At 49.3% G+C, this 19691-nt stretch overlaps 1 protein-coding gene across 41 annotated transcripts in view; it reads right to left on the reverse strand.

The window, feature by feature from the left end:
* The window catches only part of MICAL2 (microtubule associated monooxygenase, calponin and LIM domain containing 2), a 241431-nt gene that overhangs the window by 60680 nt on the left and 161060 nt on the right, over positions 1-19691 (reverse strand). For 16 of the 41 annotated variants that reach the window (XM_077963306.1, XM_077963295.1, XM_077963282.1 and 13 more), the window contains 4 exons: positions 16553-16733; positions 11617-11783; positions 5522-5599; positions 378-532 (listed from right to left, as the gene is read on the reverse strand). In XM_077963306.1, the coding sequence (XP_077819432.1) occupies positions 378-532; positions 5522-5599; positions 11617-11783; positions 16553-16733 (581 nt within the window). Of the gene's footprint in view, positions 1-377; positions 533-5521; positions 5600-11616; positions 11784-16552; positions 16755-19691 lie in introns of all 41 variants that reach the window. The other 25 variants (XM_077963300.1, XM_077963297.1, XM_077963283.1 and 22 more) reach the window with 2 other exon arrangements.

Genomic DNA, 19691 nt, shown 5'->3' on the forward strand with positions numbered 1-19691 from the left:
CTACCAAAGGAACCCTCACTTCCGTGCCTTCCATCCTACAGCTGCAAATTCCTCAATGCCCTTTGCAAGTTCTCAAGGGAAAGGTGTCCTAGCAGCTCTGTATCTCATGGAGACCTGGCATGGAGTATAAGCCCTGTAAAGTTTGCTGAGGGAATGACTGTGTCCTCAGGGATGGCTGTGAAGTAGCAGCAGGAGATTTTGTGAAAGGTATACATGAAGGCGGCTGGGGTAGAACCTTGACAGAGTATCTTCTGGCCCTGGCTTTGCACTTAGGCTGACCTACGAGCACATGGAATCCAGAGATAAGTGTGGAAGGTGGGAAGAGTACAGGTAGCTCAGCTTCCTGACACCTGGGCAGGACCCTCAAGGACACTCACCTGAGGTGGGGAGGAACCATCTGGAGCATGCTCAGAAACACTGGCTGAAGAAGAAGATGGTGGGGAAGATGAACGAGAAGACAATGAAGGAAGAGGAAGAGAAGGAGAAGGGTCCTTTGGAGGTGACATAGTTCTTTTGTTCACTGGCGTCAAACCTACCAAGGAAAGAACACACTCTTCATTACAAAGGTGTTATTATTTTATCAAGAAAAGAGGAGGCTTTAAGTGAAGCTCCAATTCTATAAACCATCAGAAAGAGGAAGATGTCAGAGCCTGACTCAGAGGTTCCTGGTGCCCGAGGTGTGGGACTCAGAGGAATGGGTATAGCAGTGTCAGGGTCCCGTGGGGCAAAGGAAGTCCCAGGGTGAGAAGTCTAAGAACCATTATGTTTCAGACTCATGCGAGGATGCTCTTGAGAGATGTATCAGGGCATTTCCAGAACATTTCTTAGAAATGTGCATCTGCCTCCAAAGAGCATCCTAAAACCATTGTGGTTGGGAGCTGGGCTGTGTTAAATCACTCAGTCAATAAACCACCTGAGCTTTCTTCCCACAAGATGCTGGACCCTTAGCCATGGGCCCAGAAAGGATAGACATCCACGACAAATGAGATGGGCTCTTTCTTCTCACATGTGTGCCAAGAGGCTCTCAGACAGAGGGAGTCATTTGAGATTTTAAGAGAATACAAGAGAGGGAGGTTACAGTGAGTATCAAATCATTTGAAGGATATGGAGTGGGCCCATGCCAAGCTCCTGTTGGTCAGGGAACAAACAGGATACAGTGTGGCTACTCAGAGATGGAGGTGAAAGGAGTGGGGCAGGGCCCTGAGGACAGGCCTGGTTCTGTGCTGTGGGGGGCTGAGATCATCTAGTCTGCTGACAGTCGTAGCCTACTGCAAGATCAACCAAGCTCACATATGTGTACTCTCTTCCTCTCTCCCTCCCCTCCTTCTTACTCTCTTCCCTTGCTTCCCTCAAGCATGGTAACCTTAAATCTAAAATCTCAAACATTTTGTCTCCATATTGGGTCATTTGAGATCACTTGCTCAAACTGATTCAGTAAAATGCCATGTACCCTCTCAGATCTGCCCTCTCAGTACCTACCCTCAGCCCAACCAGCTCTCTCATGAACTGTGGTGGCATACAGGGATGTCCCTCAGAAACTTCCCAGGACCGCCACATGGAACGAGTCCGCTCTCTTGTCCATCTCCCTGCTTCTGGCCGCTCAGCTGACTCATTCAGATTTTCCTCCAGGGTGTCTAGCCTTCAGATTTTCACCTGCTTCTTAGTGCAACACAATCCCCTGGTCTCAGTTTCCCCAAAGCTCCAAGGGATAAGCTCCTCCTCAGGGACTCACGCAGGCCAAGTCCCATCCCAAGGAGAGTTCCACTGAGTCCCCTCCACCCCCGGGGGCCCACACTGTTCTCGATATTCTCCCCTGCTTTCCCCCGTACATCAATGCGAACATGTGTGACTGCACGTCCCAGGCGTGGGCTCTGAACAGATGGCACCACACGCACACGGTCAGCAAGCTCCCAGAGGGAGGTCTCGCAGAAAGCTTTGGAGGGAAAAGGTAATTCTGGAAACAGATCTGATCTGAGGGTGGCAGGAAGGAGCTGCCAGGGAGACGGCTGGCCTGCCTCCCGCTACTGCACCCCCATCGCAGCCCACGATTAGAAGGTTCAAGCCTAAAAAGGCAAAAGTTGTGAGTCAGTCCTTGCCTTGCTTCCCGTCCTTGTCCTCAGCTTGCCAAATTCCTGCCAAATTCCTTCCTTCCTTCCTCCTTGCACCCTCATTCTCCCTCTCTGCCATCTTCTGAATCAAACTCCTTCACTTGCCTCAATTCCTCTCAGCCCAACAGACTGCCTTTTTGTTCCCCTGAGGATCCCTCAGGGACTTCCTGACAGGAAGCCAGGGCCACCTCAGGAACCAAGCCTGACAGAAACGCCTCAGGGCTCACAAAGTCATGACCCAGAAGCTGCTCCCTTCTTCTCCTTTCTCTAATCCCCACTCCCACCGCTGCTAGGGGGTCTCCTTCTCTCCACACGCGGTCCTCATGCACTGCCTTCAAGATGGAACTCCAGCAAGGCTTGAGGAGATGAGGGAATCAAAGCCCCAGCTCAGGCCGCGCCCCTTGTCCCTGGGCTGCCCTTCAAGCCACTGCTTGGGAGGTGGGCACAGCCTGGGGAGAGAGGTGATGGGAAACCTCCCCTTCCTGATGCCCACTGTGTCTTTGGGTCCTCTCAGAAGATGGTGAAGGGGAGCCTGGAAGTCCACCCCTTCACATGCACACCAGCTGCCCGGCTCTGAGCAAGTTACTTAATCTCTCAGTCTCCTCATCCAAAAAGTGGGCTGTCTGGTGCAGTTTCATGGAGTGGTTGAGCAGATAACATGGGCTAAAAAGAGATGCCCAGTTGGCCGGGTGTGGTGCCTCACACCTGTAATCACAGCACATTTGGAGGCTGAGGTGGGTGGATCACTTAGCTCAGGAGTTCAAGACCAGTCCGGCCAACATGGCGAAACCCTGTCTTTACCAAAAATACAAAAATTAGCCAGGCATGGTGGTGTGCGCCTGTGGTCCCAGCTACTGGAGAAGCTGAGGTGGGAGGATCACTCGAACCTGGGGGATGGAGATTGCAGCGAACCGAGATCACGCCACTGCACTCGTCTGGGTGACAGAGTGAGACCTCATCTCAAAAAAAAAAAAAAAAAAAAAAAAAAAAAAAAAAGGTGCCCAGTGGCGCAGGACACAAAGTAAAAGCTAGTTGTTGGCAAAATATGAACTCCATTAGTTTCCCACCCTCTCACACACTTAAGCCGCATCCAGGTAAAGACATTTGCTGAAGCACATTGCTGAAGCTCTGGCCCATTCCAGAGGGGGCTGCACACTCTACACAGCCACGATTTCTCCAACTTTTGGGCCAAGAGCTCCTCATTGGCCAACTCAAATCCCCCACTGCTGGCCGTTTCCTTGAAACCTTGGTACGGCCCACCCGGGGCTGCCCTGTCCTCTGCCCGGGTCTCAGTCACACGTGCCCCTGGCACCTTAGGGTTGCTTTGTGTGAAGGATACTGATGCGCGCACCAGGGCCTGAGTTTCAGCATCCAGGCTGCCTCTGGGTCAGGCGCTTGCGCTACCTCCTCTTTGGGCCCTCTAGCAGCAGCAACCTTTCCTGTAGATCCTAGAGGTCATCTGGCAGCATGAGCAGCTGGGGAGGGTGCCCAGGGCAGCCACATAGCCCCTCCAGCCCTCCCACCTGGGGCTTGGGGCCAGAACCAGCTGTGATGGGGCAGTAATGCCTCTGGACAGGAGGGATGGTACCACACATTCTGCTTCCAATGGCAAGGCCAGCCCTGCTCCCTGGGATTTTCTTTTAGGCAAAATAAAGACAATAAAAAAGATGGCTGTCGTGGCTTTCGGCTCTCGGGATTTTTGTGAGACTGGGACTTCAGGGTGCAGCTTCCCAGAACTTGGAGGTTTGGCAAGGTTCAAATCCCTCTCGAAGTCTTGGAGCGCCCTCTAGGGGCGGTAGCCTGAGCAGGTCTGAATCCATGTGCTCCCTTTGCGCTCAGTTCAGCTGGCTTGCTCATTCATTGATTCAGCAAACAAGGATTGGGTTCCTCTTCTGGGTCAGACCATGCTAGACACTAGGCTGATTGAAATGATCAAAACTCAAGCCCTAACCTCAAAGCAGCTTTCGTATACTCTTGAGAAACACTGTACAATACTCTTTGATAACTAAAGGCTGAGTTTCCCAGGCCCATTCCAGACACCATGGGGCTATTCAGCAGTCCTCTTGTTCCTGCACCTCCCCCAGCGACCCAGCCCTACTGGGAGGGTCTACCACCAGCCTCCCTGCTCTCACCCCAGGCTGAGAGCTTCCTGAGGACGGACTGAGTCCCCACACTGGCGGCACACAGTAGAGTGGGCTGGAAGCCTTGGGATGGACCCTGCACCCATGCATCCGGGGCCCGGGCAGCAGGCTTCCAGGGACTTGGGGAGGGCCAGAGCAGGGCAGTAAAGGCGATGGCCCATGTGTGGCAACGCTAGCTCCTCCACCCTCTGCTGTCACCGCTGGGGGCTGTCAGAGGATTCAGGAGTCACTCTAGGCTGTCCCCAGATGAAGTGGCCTGCCCAAGAGTGCAGCCCTGGGTCCTGCTTCCGAGGTGCCCCTGTCCCAGTCTGACCCGGTGCGAGGGTGGTGGGTCTGCGGATGGCAGGGGAATGACTCACTGGCTGGGAGCCTTGACTCAGAAGGAAGGAAGACCAGGGCTCAGTTCCAACTGCAACATTTCTTGGTAGAAACCCCTGTCTAAGCCAAGGCCTTTCTGGGTCCTCCTCTCCTAGGGTGAGGCCGGAGAGGGAGTGGGTGTGGGGGGAGGTGGAAGGCAGCGATGAGCCTGGAACTGGATGAAGAGTCTCTGCCCCTTGCTCCAGGGCCTGGGGAGGGAACTCTGCGCAGTAAGTGCTGCAGCCCCTGGATCCCAGGCCTGCCTAGATGCTGTGAGTCTGTGTGTGGTCACTGCACCCCCTGGCAGGGCCTGTTGCCTCAGCACCTGCCACAGCCCTGCTCTTCCCCAGGACACTGGGACCAAGTCTGACTCTGAAAAAGGAGCAGGGGTGTGTGTGTGTGTGTGTGTGTGTGTGTGTGTGTGTGTGTGTGTGTGTGTGTAGGGGTGTGTGTGTGTGCATGTGCGTGTGTGTGTGTAGGGATGTGTGTGTGGATGCATGGGTGTCTGTTTGTAGCATCCTGCTTTGCATGAGGTCATTAATCTGATGCCCCAGTCTCACTCCAGTGTACAGAATGAAATCATAGAGTTCCTTCAGTTTACTCGTCTGTATTTCAAAAAGCTTAGAGGTAACGATGGCTAAGGCCCTGTCTGGGTGAAACTGTAGAATCCTAAAGCTCCATAATTCCTGCGCCAGGGGTGGAGGGGAATGGGAAGATCTTGAGTCCCTTGGAAAAGGCTCCCTCTAGTCAGCAGTGGAAATAAAGTCAACCTGATATTTTATTTCTTGCCTCTGACAACTAGGAGGCCGCGCCAGAGAGATACCATGTAAGGAATGAGAACAGCTGCCCCTGAGAATTAACCAGAGATCTTCTGCCCAGTCTCAGCCTCCCACTCCCAGAGAGCTAGTGACTCACTCCACCGGAATTCTCTCCTCCAGTTCTGGTATTTGCTTGGGGTTGGAAACTGGAAGCTATTGGCCCGTTGCAGAGCTGCTGTGGAAAAAGAAAGGGACAGGGAAGATGGGGTGGGAGGAAGAGTCCATTTAATGTGTACAGTAAGTAGGAATTTATCTCCTATAGCTCATTTACCACAAGTTAATAGACTAATGATTATAATAGATTGAACCCTCTCCTTCCCTCACACCATACTCCTGTCCCCACAACATACACTACCAAACTTTTCATTTGTTCACGCATCAAATATTTTTTTGTGTTTTTTTTCTTTTTGTCACCCAGGCTGGAGTGCAGTGGTGGGGTCATGGCTCACTGCAGCCTCCACCTCTTGGGCTCAATGATCCTCCCACCTCAGCCTCCTGAGTAGCTGGGACTATAGGCATGCACCACCACATGCAGATAATTTTTTAATTTTAATTTTTTATTTTTTTATAGAGATAGGGTCCCACTGTGTTGCCCAGGTTGGTCTCAAACTCCTGGGCTCAAGTGATCTCCCCACCTCGGCCCCCAAAGTGCTGGGGTTACAGGCATGAGCCACCACACCTGGCATCAAATATTTATTGAGACCCTGCTATGGGACAGGTACCACCCTCAGAGAATGCCTCAAATTGTGAACTATCATTACTAAGATCATCAGTAAGCATCCATATGCATATATGCATATGTGTTGATATATTTATACATGCATGTGTATATACATACATGCACATATTCATTCATGTCAGAACAGTTATTTAAAGCTGAGGTCATCATGGAACATCAATGTTCCATATATGTAATACATTAAAAAGTGGAGCTGCTCTAACCGAAGCCAGGAAGCTGCAGGAAGTTCTATTCTCTGCCTCCCCTCTCCCGACAAAGCCCCCCAAACCCTTTGGAAACTAGGTTTAACTGAGACTGTGGACCATCATTGCTGTGGCCCTCCCTTGGCCTGGTTCCAAGGGAAACATATTTGCGGGACACTGTACTTCCTATGGAAGACCCCTCTGCCAGCTGGGCCTTGAGGATTAGCTGAGCAAAATGAACATCACATGCAGAAGAAAAACAGGTCTTTGTCACTTAGGGTGTGAGAGTGGGCAGTGGGGTCCACATGTTCCATATTCCCACACAAGGCCTGCAGATGCATTCTCAGGCTTCAGGCCTCTGCACCTCCATCACTGCCGGAGAGAAAGGATGGGGACGGTGAACATCTGAATGTGCACACAGGCAGGGCCAGGAAGCATGAACGGAAAGGAAGCCCAAGGGCATGATGTGGGTATGGGAGATGGAGGCAGAGAGGGTCTGAATCCAGGACTCTAAATCCAAGGCCCAGCTGGCCCAGCCCTCTGTCTTTCTTTCTGTCTAGAAACAGTCCTAGATATTCCGCTCCCTGCCAGGTCTCACAGTGGAACTCTTTCTTAGCAGCCAGGCTGTGGAGCATAAGTGTCAACCACTACCTGGGGGCTTTCCTTCCTCAAGACCAGCTCCTTCAACTCCTCTCTCCCCCTTACTCCATTTGTGAAAATGCCCTTTGCAAAAATTACAACTGAGAAAATTATGACAGTGACAGAGATCTGACCTAACCAATCCATCTTGCTTCTAACCTCCACCCTTTGTTCATTCCTGGGCGTAGGCTGAACTAATTTTGGGAGGAACTTAGTTTATAGTTTAGTTTTGAAACAAAGATGGTAACAGCCGTTTCCCCAAACAAACCCCCTTCCTGCCTGGGGACTAGACTGCCTTTGCAGGACTAACCAATTCGCCACAAGATTAGAAATTGTGGTTTAGGAGTCATGCAGCTGGAGGCTGTAAGATTCTGAATCTTCCCAAATTGCATCCTGGGGCTAACATCACTATTGTAAAGCCTAAGGTCAGTGCTTGGGATATTTTGCAGACCCTGCACTCAGAGGATGAGCTGGTACCACCCAGATTGATAAACTGGCTCATCTGGACTTTTAGCCCCCACTCAGGAACTGACTCAGTGCAAGAAGATAGCTTCAACTCCCTATGAGTTCATCTCTGACCTGACCAAGGAGCCCTTCCCATTTTCCAAACCCCTACTCAGCAAATTATCTTTAAAAACCCTGATCCCCAAGTTTTCAGGGAGACTGATTTAAGTAATAATAAAACTCTGGTCTCCTGTGCTCTCCAGCTCTGTGTAAATTAAACTCTTTTTCTTTTTCTATTGCAATTCCCCTGTCTTGATAAATCAGCTCAGTCTAGGCAGCAGGCAAGGAGAACCCATTGGGTGGTTACATTTGGAGGCACTTCATGCCTGCTCTATCTGGCAGGTTTCCAATCCCACAGGCCTACTCTCAAAATCCAGTCCATGGGGTTGAGGAGGAGCCTGTGTGGATGGGCACACAGCTCCCCATGAGGAGATGGATAGCTCACCCTCCCAAGTGCTGGCTGGCTGGGCTTTCCAGGCATAAGGAGCAAGCAGGTCTTAAGCACAGCTACATCCTGTTGGCCAAAGCTGGCCTCTTAATCACTTAATGAAGGCATTTCTCAAAAAAAAAAAAAAAAAAAAAAAATTGCATAAAGCTCTAATTGCTGCTTCTTAGCTTCTAACTTTGTGGAATGGAACCTATTGGAAATGGCTAAAATTCAAGATTTTCCGTCACTGGTGTTAATAGAGCACTCATGCACACATTTTTACCACAATGGGAACAATAGGGTGGCTAGTAATGCTGAGCAACATAAAGTGGGCTGATCCCTTCTTCTTAGCTTACATTCTATGTGTGTTTATTTATTTCAAAGGAGCACTTTCAGAGATCTTAGTGCATGACCCACTGTAAAAGGAGTCAGAGGGTATTTTGCCATGTGGTGCTGATGATATCATTTTATTATTACAAACTGATAAGAGTCCTCCATATCCCATTGGACCATCCTGTTATCAAATTATTGCCAGAAAAAAGATGGATAAATACCGATTCCTCTAAGCCAGAATAATTTGGGGCAGGTTGTTCTCCTAAATCTAATTAGTTTATAGCCAAGAGTCCAATGCACTAGATCTATTCATTTAGTTGCTTGGGCGTGGATTTTACAATGAATTCATCTAGGCAGGCCTTCCACAAAGCTGCATTTCCAAAATCCCCAAAGTGTAGAACATGGCCCACTGTGTCAAAGCCCCTGGGGATGCTTACACAGAATGTACGTACTTGACCCCACTCCAGACCCACTGAATCTGAATTTCTGATGGTGGGAACCTGGGAATCTGCCTTTTAAACAAGATTGTCAAGAATCACTGACCCCGATGTTTTAGGGGGCTTTCTTCAGCCTCCATGACATAGGGTGTGAGCTGTATTTCAGGCCACCCTCTTGGGCATGCTCTGTGAATTTTGAGGATGTAATAGGTGCCTTCATGTGCCAAGGCAGTCCCAGAAGTCTTTTTAAAAATTGTGGAAAAAATATACATGATATAAAAATTGTTACTTATACATTTTTAAGTCTAGATTTCAGTGACATTAAGTACACTTGCCCTGTTGTGCAGCCATCACCACCTCACCACCACCCATCTCCAGAACTCTGCTCTCATCCCAAACTGACGTTTGTCCTTTTGTGACTGGCTTACTTCCCTTAGTAGCATGCTTTGAAGGTTCATCTAAGTTGTAGCGCATGTCAGAGTCCCTTCCTTTTAAAGTCTGAATAACATTTTGCTGTATGGATATACTGTGTTTTGTTTATCCATTTGTCTGTTGAACATTTGATTTGCTTCCCCCTTTTGTCTAATGTGAATAATGCTTCTATGAGCATGGCTGGACCAACCTGGAGTCTTTTTTTTTTAACTCCACACTGCAACCAGGAGTCTTTTCAAAGCAATATCCTGGTCTTGCCTGGCATTCCCTTGGTCTACCTTGGAGGCATTTATCCAGGTGAGAATTGTAGTTAATGAAGCTCCATAAAACCCACACAAGGGGTCAACCCTGCATTATTTGGTAAAGTGATGGGGTTACCATAACCAGCAACACAAAGCACAGCACTTAGAGCTTAACTGTACAATGTGGTTCACCTAGCAATAATCAAACAACAACTGATGAAGACTAACTTGACAAGGAATTGTTTGAGAGTCACACAGTCTACCCACTTATCTACTCTATATTTTATTCTGGAGTTAAACTGGACTGCCAGAAACAAAATGCTTTGATCTCACTACCCAACGCAACCCAACTAGTCTCTCAACCCAACCCCATCCTACTAAGAAAACTGCTATTGCTGAGTCAGGTTTTTCTTTGTTTGTTTTGTTTTGTTTTTTTTGTTTTGTTTTTTTTTGTTTTGTTTTTTTGTTTTGTTTTGTTTTGTTTTGTTTTGGTCATGCCCTCACCTTCCAGCAAGGGATGCTGTAAGAAACAGCCTCAAGAATACTAGGACTGCATTTTCTGAGGAACTGTTAAGACATAATCTAACACATCTCTCAATATCATGGATTCAGTACGAGCTGGAAACTGTCGACAGAGTTAAGCATTAGGAGAAGTTGTGCCTGCTCAGAGACCTGCTGCAAACCAATACATGTTTTTCTCATAAACAATGAGAATAATGATGTTCTGTGTTTCCTTTTGAACGCTGGAAGCCAGAAAACTCAGGATCAAACTTATGATTCAACTAGAGCAACTGTCTAGGATTATGGTCTGCCTCTCTGGGGTATATCCCTCCTAAACTGGCTTTGTTAGACCTGATTTTGAGGCTTGATCTTTCACCTTTATAGTTGTACAATTTTGTTTTATGTTTTTCTTGTAAGTTGCCTAAAACCCTCTGGCAATTGCAGGGGAAATGGAGGGAAGGGATGAAAGGCAGGCCGACTTCGTATCTGGAAATGGGGAGCTGGAGCCCAGGAGGATGGAAGGGTACACCAAGGCCACGCAGTAACCAGAGGTGGGGCTGGACCCAGCTGGGCACAGGAGAGAACTCGGTTCAGTGCCAGTGCTGCACAGCCCCACAAATGGTACTTAACAAATGTGTTTGGATGATAATATGTCCTTTTTTAAAAGTGTCACTTTTTAAAAAATGAGGGTAAATTAAACATTTCTAGAGTAAATTCAACATTTCCAGGATTTAAAATTATCTATATGAGTTCTTTCTGCCCCAGCCCTCGTTTTCCTGGGAACATTTCACGGACCAGATGGCAATTCTGCTCCTGACCACCAGGTGGCGGTGCAGGACAAGTTGAGCTCCTGCTCTCCCAGGCCAAGGCTGTGGGGCCGCTGGGCAGGAAGTTTCTGTCAGGTTAGCCTGTTTCTTCCCAGGCTCGTCCAGAAGTTGCCCATAAATCAGATGATTTGGTCCCAAGTTGTTGACTGAATCAAAACACTCAATTCCAGGTCAACTTTGTATTAAACACAAGCTGGGCTGCTAAAGACAGCTACTTCTAAGTAAGCCAGAGCTTGGGCAGCGGTGGCTGGACGGTGTCACCAGCACGGGCTGAGACTTTGGGAGACCACTCAGCCTGTTTGCTCCCCTGTGAAACAGGCTTTGTACTACTTACCCCACAGGGTCATCCTGGGATGAAATGGGCCACACGTATGGGAAAAGTCCTGGCTTATTACAGGTACGCAGTAAAAATGCATTCATTATTGTGTAGAAGTTTGGGTGCAACCCACAAGCTCCAAACACCGCTAATGGCCCCAGTGCTGTGCAGGTGGTCCCAGGGAGATGATGCCGTCCAGGCTCGCATGTTGTTCAACAGCAGCCCGGCCCAGCTCCCTTCCCTCAGGGGCCATGGGATGCCAGAGGGGCCCCTAAGGAGGTGCCCACACAGGAGGCAGGAGAGAAATCACTCCAGGCAAAAGGGACCTGCGGGCCCCTGATCCCTGCCAGCCTGTGACCAACCACAGCCGGCCAGGCCCCGTGACATCTTCCCCACTGGGATTCCAAAGCTTCTCATGGAGAGGGAAACCAGGCCTGGGTCCAGTCCCCTCACTGCCACTTGCGTCCCACTCCCCAGAGGTCCTAGTCCCACTGCCTTGGAGCCTAAGGGCGAGGCCTCCTGTCACCTGGTCCTCCATGAGGGAAATTCAGCTGTGGGGGTCTCTGTTCCCTCCCTGCGTCCCAGAATCAAGCCCGGTGGGCTCTCTGCTTACCATGCACAGTTTTGGGCTCCTCAGGGCACTGTGGAGAGACCGCCCTGCTCAGGGCCTCCCTCAGGGAGGTGTGCGGTAGACACGGGGATTCTGGCCGCCGGGGTTTCTCTTCACAGGGCTCTGTGTGGGAGGCCTCGCCGCCGCCATAGTCAGACTCTGTGTCAGAGCTGGAAGGAGGAAGGAGTGGGTGGGCGAGTCGGGCCCCGGAACCCACGCCCCAACACACCCACTCTGTGTCCTGCCCAGCACTCCTCCAGCGCACTTGGAGGGCCTGGGCTTAGTCCTGGGTGCCCACAGCCCAGCTGCAGACTTTGTTGTGGGTTGAATTGTGTTCCTGAAAACTCATATGCTGAAGTCCTAACCCCAAGTACCTTCAGATGTGACTGCATCTAGAGATAAGGCCTTTAAGGAGGTCATTAAGGTAAAACGTGGCTATTACGCTGGGCCCTTGTCCCATACACCTGACATCTTTCTAAGAAAAGGAAATGTGGACACACACATGCACAGAAGGAAAGCACTATGCAGACAGGAAAAGATGCCATCTACAGGTTAAAGAGGGAGGCCTGGAACAGATCCTTCCTTCCAATCCTCCAGTAGGAACCAAAGCTGCCCACACCTTGATCTCAGACTTCCAGGCTCCCAATCAGTGAGAAAATACATTTCTGTTGTTTAAGCCACCCAATCTGTGGTGCTTTGTTATGGCGGTCAGAGCAGAACAATACAGGCTTGGCTCAGAGCAGAAGGGGCCCAGCAATGCATGAGGAGCTGTTTGAATAACGCCTGCTCTGCTCACTTGCACCTGTCCCGGAGCATGACTCCCAAGGTCTGTCTGGTCAGATAAGCTCATAATTAGGGACTTGGTCCCAAAACTTCAGGCATTTAAATACTGCTCTCTTCCCCATGGAATGGATGAGGGAATGGAAAATTCTACCTGGGTGGGGGTAAGGGGTGAGTAGTATTTAACATGGGCCTTTAATAACTGGTAGGAATTCAAGTGGCAAAGAAGTGGAGGCAGGGTGTCCTAGAGAGAGGGGCAGTCCAAGCACAATGTTCCAGGATGGGAAAGTACAAAACGGGTCAAGCAGTGACGTGTTAGTGAAACTCTACATATGCACACACTCTCTGTACATGGAAATCCAGCAGGGTTCCTTCCACAAGGCCACTGCCACTCATCTACCTGTGTCTATGGCAGACCCCTTAGCCATCAGAGTGCCCAAGCCTGGCCGGTCATGGTGCCCCAGTCCTGTTCACCGACTGTTCCCAGAGGGAAGTATGTGATGTGGGAGTAGCATTTGGGGGCCTGCCTTGAGATCCTGACCTGAGGACATGAATTTATGGATATGGTCTGAGACCCTCAGTAGCCGAGTTCCATGTGTGGAGACAGCCTCTCTGCCAATGGCTGTAAAAGCAGCAGAGAGGCAGGAAGGGAGAGTGGTTATTTGAGACTCTGGCTCCAGCCTTGCCTGAATGAGGACCACCCTTGGACTTCCCAGTCACATGAGCCAATGCGTTTGCCTTTGTTACCGAAGCTAGTTGGAGTTAGGTTTATGCGTGTTATTATGGAAACAGGCCTGCCTACGTTGAGGCTTAGAAGACTCTGAAGGCTGTGTGATCCAGGACAGGTCATTTCCCTTCTCTGGGGATCAGAATGAATCACCTGTGGGATGCTCAAGCCTATGTTCCCAAGCCCCATTCCAGAGTCTGCATGGTCAAGACTTGAAGAGCCAGTAGTCTACAACTGCAGTCCCTGCTTTCCCCTCATGTTCCCCCCACACCTACTCCACTGAGGCCACTTTGTCCAAGTTAACAATGAGCCTCCTGTTGGAAAGTCCAAAGGTCATTTCTCTCTATATATCCTACTGGGCTCTCCAGCAGCCTCTGATGCAGAGAACCAAACCCTCCCTCTTGAGACACTTTCTTCTCTTGGCTTCCACCACCCACCATCTCCTGGTTCCCAGTGGGTTTTGCTAGCTCCTTCTCCACTTGCCTACTGAATGTTCAAATGCCCCAGAGCTCTCTTCTGAGCCCAGCTCTTCTTTGTCTACAGGAAGATATTCTTACTCTGGAAGCAACTCATCAGAGCCCTGGGCTTTAATAGCCTCTAAAATCACCATCTCCAGCCGTGCTTCCCAGAACTTCACACTTACATATTCGACCGCTTACCTGACATCCACACAGACACCAGCATCTCAAACCCCAACATGTCCAAAACAGAACTCTTGACTTTCTCCACTAACCTGCACCTTCTCTGAAATCTTCCCCACCTCAAGATAACTTTAGAAATGACCATACCAGCCATTCAGTCACTCTAGAAAAATTCTGGGAGTGACCCTGAAATTCTCTTTCCCTCTCATTCAGTCCATTAGCAAATCCATCTCCACTGCTCCCATCCTGATCCCGAGCTGCAGGCTCCCACCTACTCTTCCTGCCTTCATCCTCACACACCCCTGCCTCATCCATTCCCCAAGGCAAGGCCTGCTGACCTGTGAAAACTGTAAATGAGATGTCACTCCTCTACTGAAAACATCTTTGAATTACAGTCAGGCCTTTCATAATGATGTTTTAGTCAGCGACATAACCCATAACGATGGTGGTCCCATAAAATTATAATGGAGCGGAAAAATTCCTATCAACTATTTACGTCGCAGCCCTTGTTAACATTGTAGGGAAAGGTATCACTCACGTGTTTGCGGTGATGCTGGTTAAAAACCTACAGTGCTGCCAGTCAGTTAAGAAGTAAGGAATAAAAAAGCTTATAGAATAAGGGTATAAAGAAAGAAAATATTTTTCCAGCTATTCAATGTGTGTGTGTTTTAAGCTGTGTTACTACAATAGAGTTAAAAGGTTTAGAAAGTAACAAAGTTACAGTAAGCCAATTTATTATTGAAGAAAGAAAAATATTTTTCAGATAAATGTAGGGTAGCCTAAGTGCACAGTGTGGTAAAGTCTACAGTAGTGTACAGCGATGTCCTAGGCCTTCACACTCACTCACCACTCACCCACTCACTCACCCAGAGCAACTTCCAGTCCTGTGAGCTCCATTTATAGTAAGTACCCTATATAGGTGAGCCATTTTTAATATTGTATACTGTATTTTTACTGTACCTTTTCTATGTTTATATATGTTTAGATTCACAAATATTTACCATTGTGTTACAGTTGCTGATAGCATTCAGTACAGTAACACAGTGTACAGGTTTGTAGTCTGGGAGCAATAGGTTATACCGTATAGCCCAGGTGTGGAGTGAGCTCGCCCATCTAGGTTTGTATAAATGCCCTCTATGATGGTCACACAATGACAGAATCACCTGATAACACGTTTCTTAGAACATATCTCGGCTAATTAAGTGATGCATGACTGGATACCTGGAACACAATTTAAACTCCTTACCTTGTCTTATAAGCCTTGCTCCTGCCTGCCTTCCTGGTGTAATCTCTTATTCTTCTCCCACTCAGGGTGTACCTGCCACACTGACCTTCTCTTACCTCTGAGACACGCTCACTCTCACCCAGGGGCCTGTCACTAGCTGTCATCACTTCCTGCATTCCCCTTCTCTCTTGGCTGTCCCTTCTTGTCAACCAATTCTCAGCTTAAATGTCACCTCCTCAGGGAGGCTGTGGAAATTTGTCTGCAAAGATGGTTGCAATCATTCCCCTTAGATCTATGCCCCCTTGCAATGGGGGCTTTATAGCTATTTCCCTAAAGAGAGAAGCCTATTTTCCACCTGTTGAATCTGTTCAGGCCTTGTGACATGCTATAGCCGATCAGATGGAACTGGAAAAGCACTGTGCAGTGTCAAGCCTGGGGCTCGGGAGATCTTGGATGGTTCCCCTCTTTCTCTTAAGGCCACAGAAACAAGGCTGGGCTGCCAGTTGGAGGATGAAAGACCCATGGCCCAATAGCCCTCTGTCACCCCAGCTGACACTCAGACTCCAGAGCAGAACCCTACTGGCCCAAACACACAGGTGAGCCCACCAAGACCAGAACTGCCCAGCTGCACCTGGCTTACTTGGTCAGGCTTGGCTTACTCTGGTCTACTTTTTTACACAATCATGGTGTAATGGATGGTGGGTGGTTTAAGTCACTCGCTTTGGGGTTGGTTTGTCACTCAGCATTATTGTGGGCATCAGTAACTGCTACAGAGGCCTTTTCCTGGCCACCTAATCTAAGGCAGCTGACCAGCCACTCTCTAGCATATGCATCTGTTTTATTTCTTGACCTGGCACATATGTGATGCTTTTCTTGTTTAACTACTTACTTGCTTCCTAGCTGGCTCCCAATGTGACGAAAGCCATGGGAAAGCAAGGACCTTGTCTTGTGTTGGCCGCTGCTATTTCCTCAGAGGCTAGTAAATAATAAGCAACCAATACCTGTTGTTGACTTACCTCTTGAGTGAATTCAGTGAATCTGGAGGAGTCCTGGAGTGTGCATGGCTAATAACCACTCCAGGTGATTCTGATGCAGGTGATGAGGACAGCACTCTGAGAAACAGTCACCTAAGGCACCAGGGCTTCACTCCTCATGTTCCCCACTCTGTATCCTAGCCTGCCCAGCCCCATGCATCACCATCTTGCAGTGGGCAGGCCCTGGGGACAGGTGACACCCATTCTGCACCCCTCACTACAGTCAGCATGACACTGCCTCCTGAGAAAAGCATGGGGCCAGGCCCTTTCCCTTCCCGAGAAAATAACAATTGCTAACACTTACAGTGCTTATGATGTGTGGGCACTGTTCTATACACTTACTACAGATGAATTCTGTGAATCTTACAACTCCCTCTGAGATGGGTACCATGATTGTCACCATTTTACAGATGAGGAAATGGAAGCACAGAGAGGCCACACTGCAAGCAAGTAGAGAGAAGACCCAATCCCAAATGCGATTCCCTTCCTCCAACCCTGCTTCTGTCCCCATCCGGCAGCAGCCTGAGCATACCTGCTGTCCTCGCTGGTGACCAGGACACGCACAGCCAGCACATCCTGTCCAGCTGCATCCTCCCCAGGGCTGATCCTCACCGAGGTCCACTCGGAGGGCAAGGGAGAGGCGGCATCCCCTTCCACATCACTGTGTTGTGGCTCAGAGATGCTCTTCGGCCTCTTGGGGGAGGTGGGCTCATCTGCTGAGAGGAGAGCAGGGTCTAGAGAGATGGTGCAAATGAATGACCCAGCAGGACTACTCCAGGGACTCGGGACCCCTCTAGGCCCAGGGTCTACTCAGACACTCCAAATCTGACCTTCTTGTCCTCTGTGCCACTGCTGGAACCCTCAGCCCCGAGCCTGCCAGATGCCCAGGCATTTAGGGCACATCTCCCACATGTAGGGAGCGAATGCACAGATTATCCCATTTAGTCCACAGGGAAGGTTCTGAAACGTTCAGAGGGGCCATTCTGGGCTAACCAGTCTCTGAACTGCTGCTGTCAAGACAGCAACGTCCAACATGTTGCTAAATCCAGTGGTAACATCTCAGTTCTCATCTTATTTGACTATTTGACACACCAGCAGCATTTGACCCAGCTGGTCACTCCGTCCTAGAAACAGCTTTCTCTGCTTCTAGGATGGCAAGGCCTGCCCAAACCCCAGCCCCTACTTCACTGGCAATCTCCTTTATTTCCTCTGCTGGCTCCACCTTCTTCCCTTGATCCCGGGACTCAGTCTCTGAACCTCTTTTCTTCTCTGTCTACACTCATGCTCTTGATGCCCTCATCTGGTCCCATGGCTTTAAATAACCCTAGACAACAATGACCTCCAGATTTCTATCTCCAGCCTGGACATTCCCGATTCTAGACTTATATAGACCACTGCTCACTTGCATCTCAATCTGGGTGTCTAATAGACACGTCAAACTCAATAAGTCCGAACGGAGTTCTTCATCTTCTCCCCCAACCCAATGTCATTGTCTTGCCTACAGCCTTCCCCCTCTCAGTAAATGGCAACTTCAGCTTCCTGTTGCTCCAGCCAACACCTCGCCAGCATGTTTGACTGCTCTTGTCCTTTCATTCTTCATTCAAGGCATCGGCAAATCCTGATGGGTCTGCCTTCAAAACACGTCAGGAATCCAGACTCCTCTCACCACCTCTCTGCTTCCCACCCCTGGTCTGGCCACCATTGTCTTTTGCTTGGATCATAGAAACTGCCTCTGCCTGGCCTCTGTCCCTGCCCTCTTGCTGTGCCCCACCCCCACAGTCTATTCTCAACACAGCAGCCAGGGTGACTCCATTAAAACCTGAGTGAGATCATGCCACTCCTCTGCTTAAAATCCCCCAATGGCCCCTCATTCACTCAGAGTGAAAGCTGAAGGCTCTACCGAGGCCTGCAAAGTCCAACATAACGTAGTCCCCAGTGCGTACCGTGACCTTGTCTCCTAGCACTGGCCCCAGGCTTGCCCTGCCCTCACCATGGCACCTCTGTGATTCTCCTCCACACTCTGGGCACAGGCCCTTCTCAGACCCCTTGCACTGCTCTTGCTTCTGCCTGGAAGGTGTTAATCCCCAGACATTTCCATGCAGGCCTCACTCACTGGCTGTCTTCAAGTCCTTGGTGGAACGTCACCTGCCCTGACCATCCTATTTAAAATGGCAGCCCATGCCCTCAGTGCTGTCCACTCCCCTTGATTTTTAGTCATAGCGTGTCTCACCCTCCAATAAACTATACAGTTTCCTTTTTCATTTCATTTATTGTCTCTTTCTTCTATGACTAGAATGTAAGCAGTAATTTTTGTCTGTTTCATTTGTTACTAGGGTGGTACCTGGTGAACTGTAGGTGTTCAGTGAGTGTCTGCTGAATGAGTTCATGAGCGAATGTGCCCAGCTCTGTCTTGGCCACTAACTAGCTGGGTGACCTCATCTCCAGGGACAGTGCCCAGAGAAGAGGTATCATTTTTCCTCCCTAAGGTGGAGCCTTCACCTGAACCTGGCTCCCTCTCACTTCCCTCCTCCCTCTCCACAGTGTCATTCTTGTGTTCTCATTTGTCTACTGAGTCTTTCCTGTCTGTATTTAAATATGCTGAGTCTCCTGTCTTAAGAAAACTAATTTTAATCCCAGTCCTCACCCCAAGCCCCCAGCCTACTCTTTCTTCTTCCTTCCCAGCCAAGCTTCCTGGAAGGGTTGGCTACACTCTTCTCTCTCTCTCTCCTCTTCTTTATGAACCCCCTATTCCTATCATCCTGTCTGTGCCTCCACCACTCCCAGACTGCCCCCAGCACAGTCCACAGTGACCTCCTTGTTGCTAAGTCCAATTCACAGGACTTTGGGGGTCCTCCTGCAGTCCTTGAACCTGCCCCGTCCCTGCTCCTGGGGACACCTTCTCTCCCTGTCCCTCTGGCTGGCCATCTCAGCCATCCAGTATTCCAGCCAACTCTTAAACAACTGGGTTCTCCATGCATCCACCTGAGCCCTCTCATCTTTTTACCCATGTGTTCTCTCTGGGAGATATAATCTCTTCCCTAACTGTATTTACCACCTATGAAGACGACTCAAGAAATTTTGATTTTTATGTGAAATCCTCATCTTAAAATAGACAGATCAAAATAAAACATGTCTGCAGCAGACTGAGCAAGTGGGTTGCTAGTTTGTAGCCCCCCTGGTGTGCATGGATGCTTGCTGTGTGCACGTGTCTACACTTCTAAATTAGTGTAACTGGGGATGGAAGGTATTTGAGGAATATAATCGGATGCTTCACTAAATAATAATAATGACACGGCAATGGTGGTGGTGGCAGCATTAGTCATAATAAAAGCAGTAGCAGCTTACTTTTATTGGGTGCTCAATATATACCAAGAATTGTTTGAGCATTTGACATGTATTAAGTCTATTAAATCTCACCTGATCCTCTCAGAAAAGCATTGTTATTACCCCCATTTTCCTGCTGAGAAAACTCAAGCATAGAGAGGTTAAGACACCAGCACACGGTCATATATTCTGTCAGAGGACGGGGCCCAGTCTGCGTGTCTGTGAGCACAACAGAACCACGAATGGACAGTGTTTCACGGGACCTTTGTGCTGGGAGTTTTGCTGGAAAGCGCCCCCAGTTCTTTACTCCCTCCCTATAATAGAGTTGCGCTCTATGCTGTGACTTT

Source organism: Macaca mulatta, chromosome 14, assembly GCF_049350105.2.
Source record: "Macaca mulatta isolate MMU2019108-1 chromosome 14, T2T-MMU8v2.0, whole genome shotgun sequence".
NCBI lineage: Eukaryota > Metazoa > Chordata > Mammalia > Primates > Cercopithecidae > Macaca > Macaca mulatta.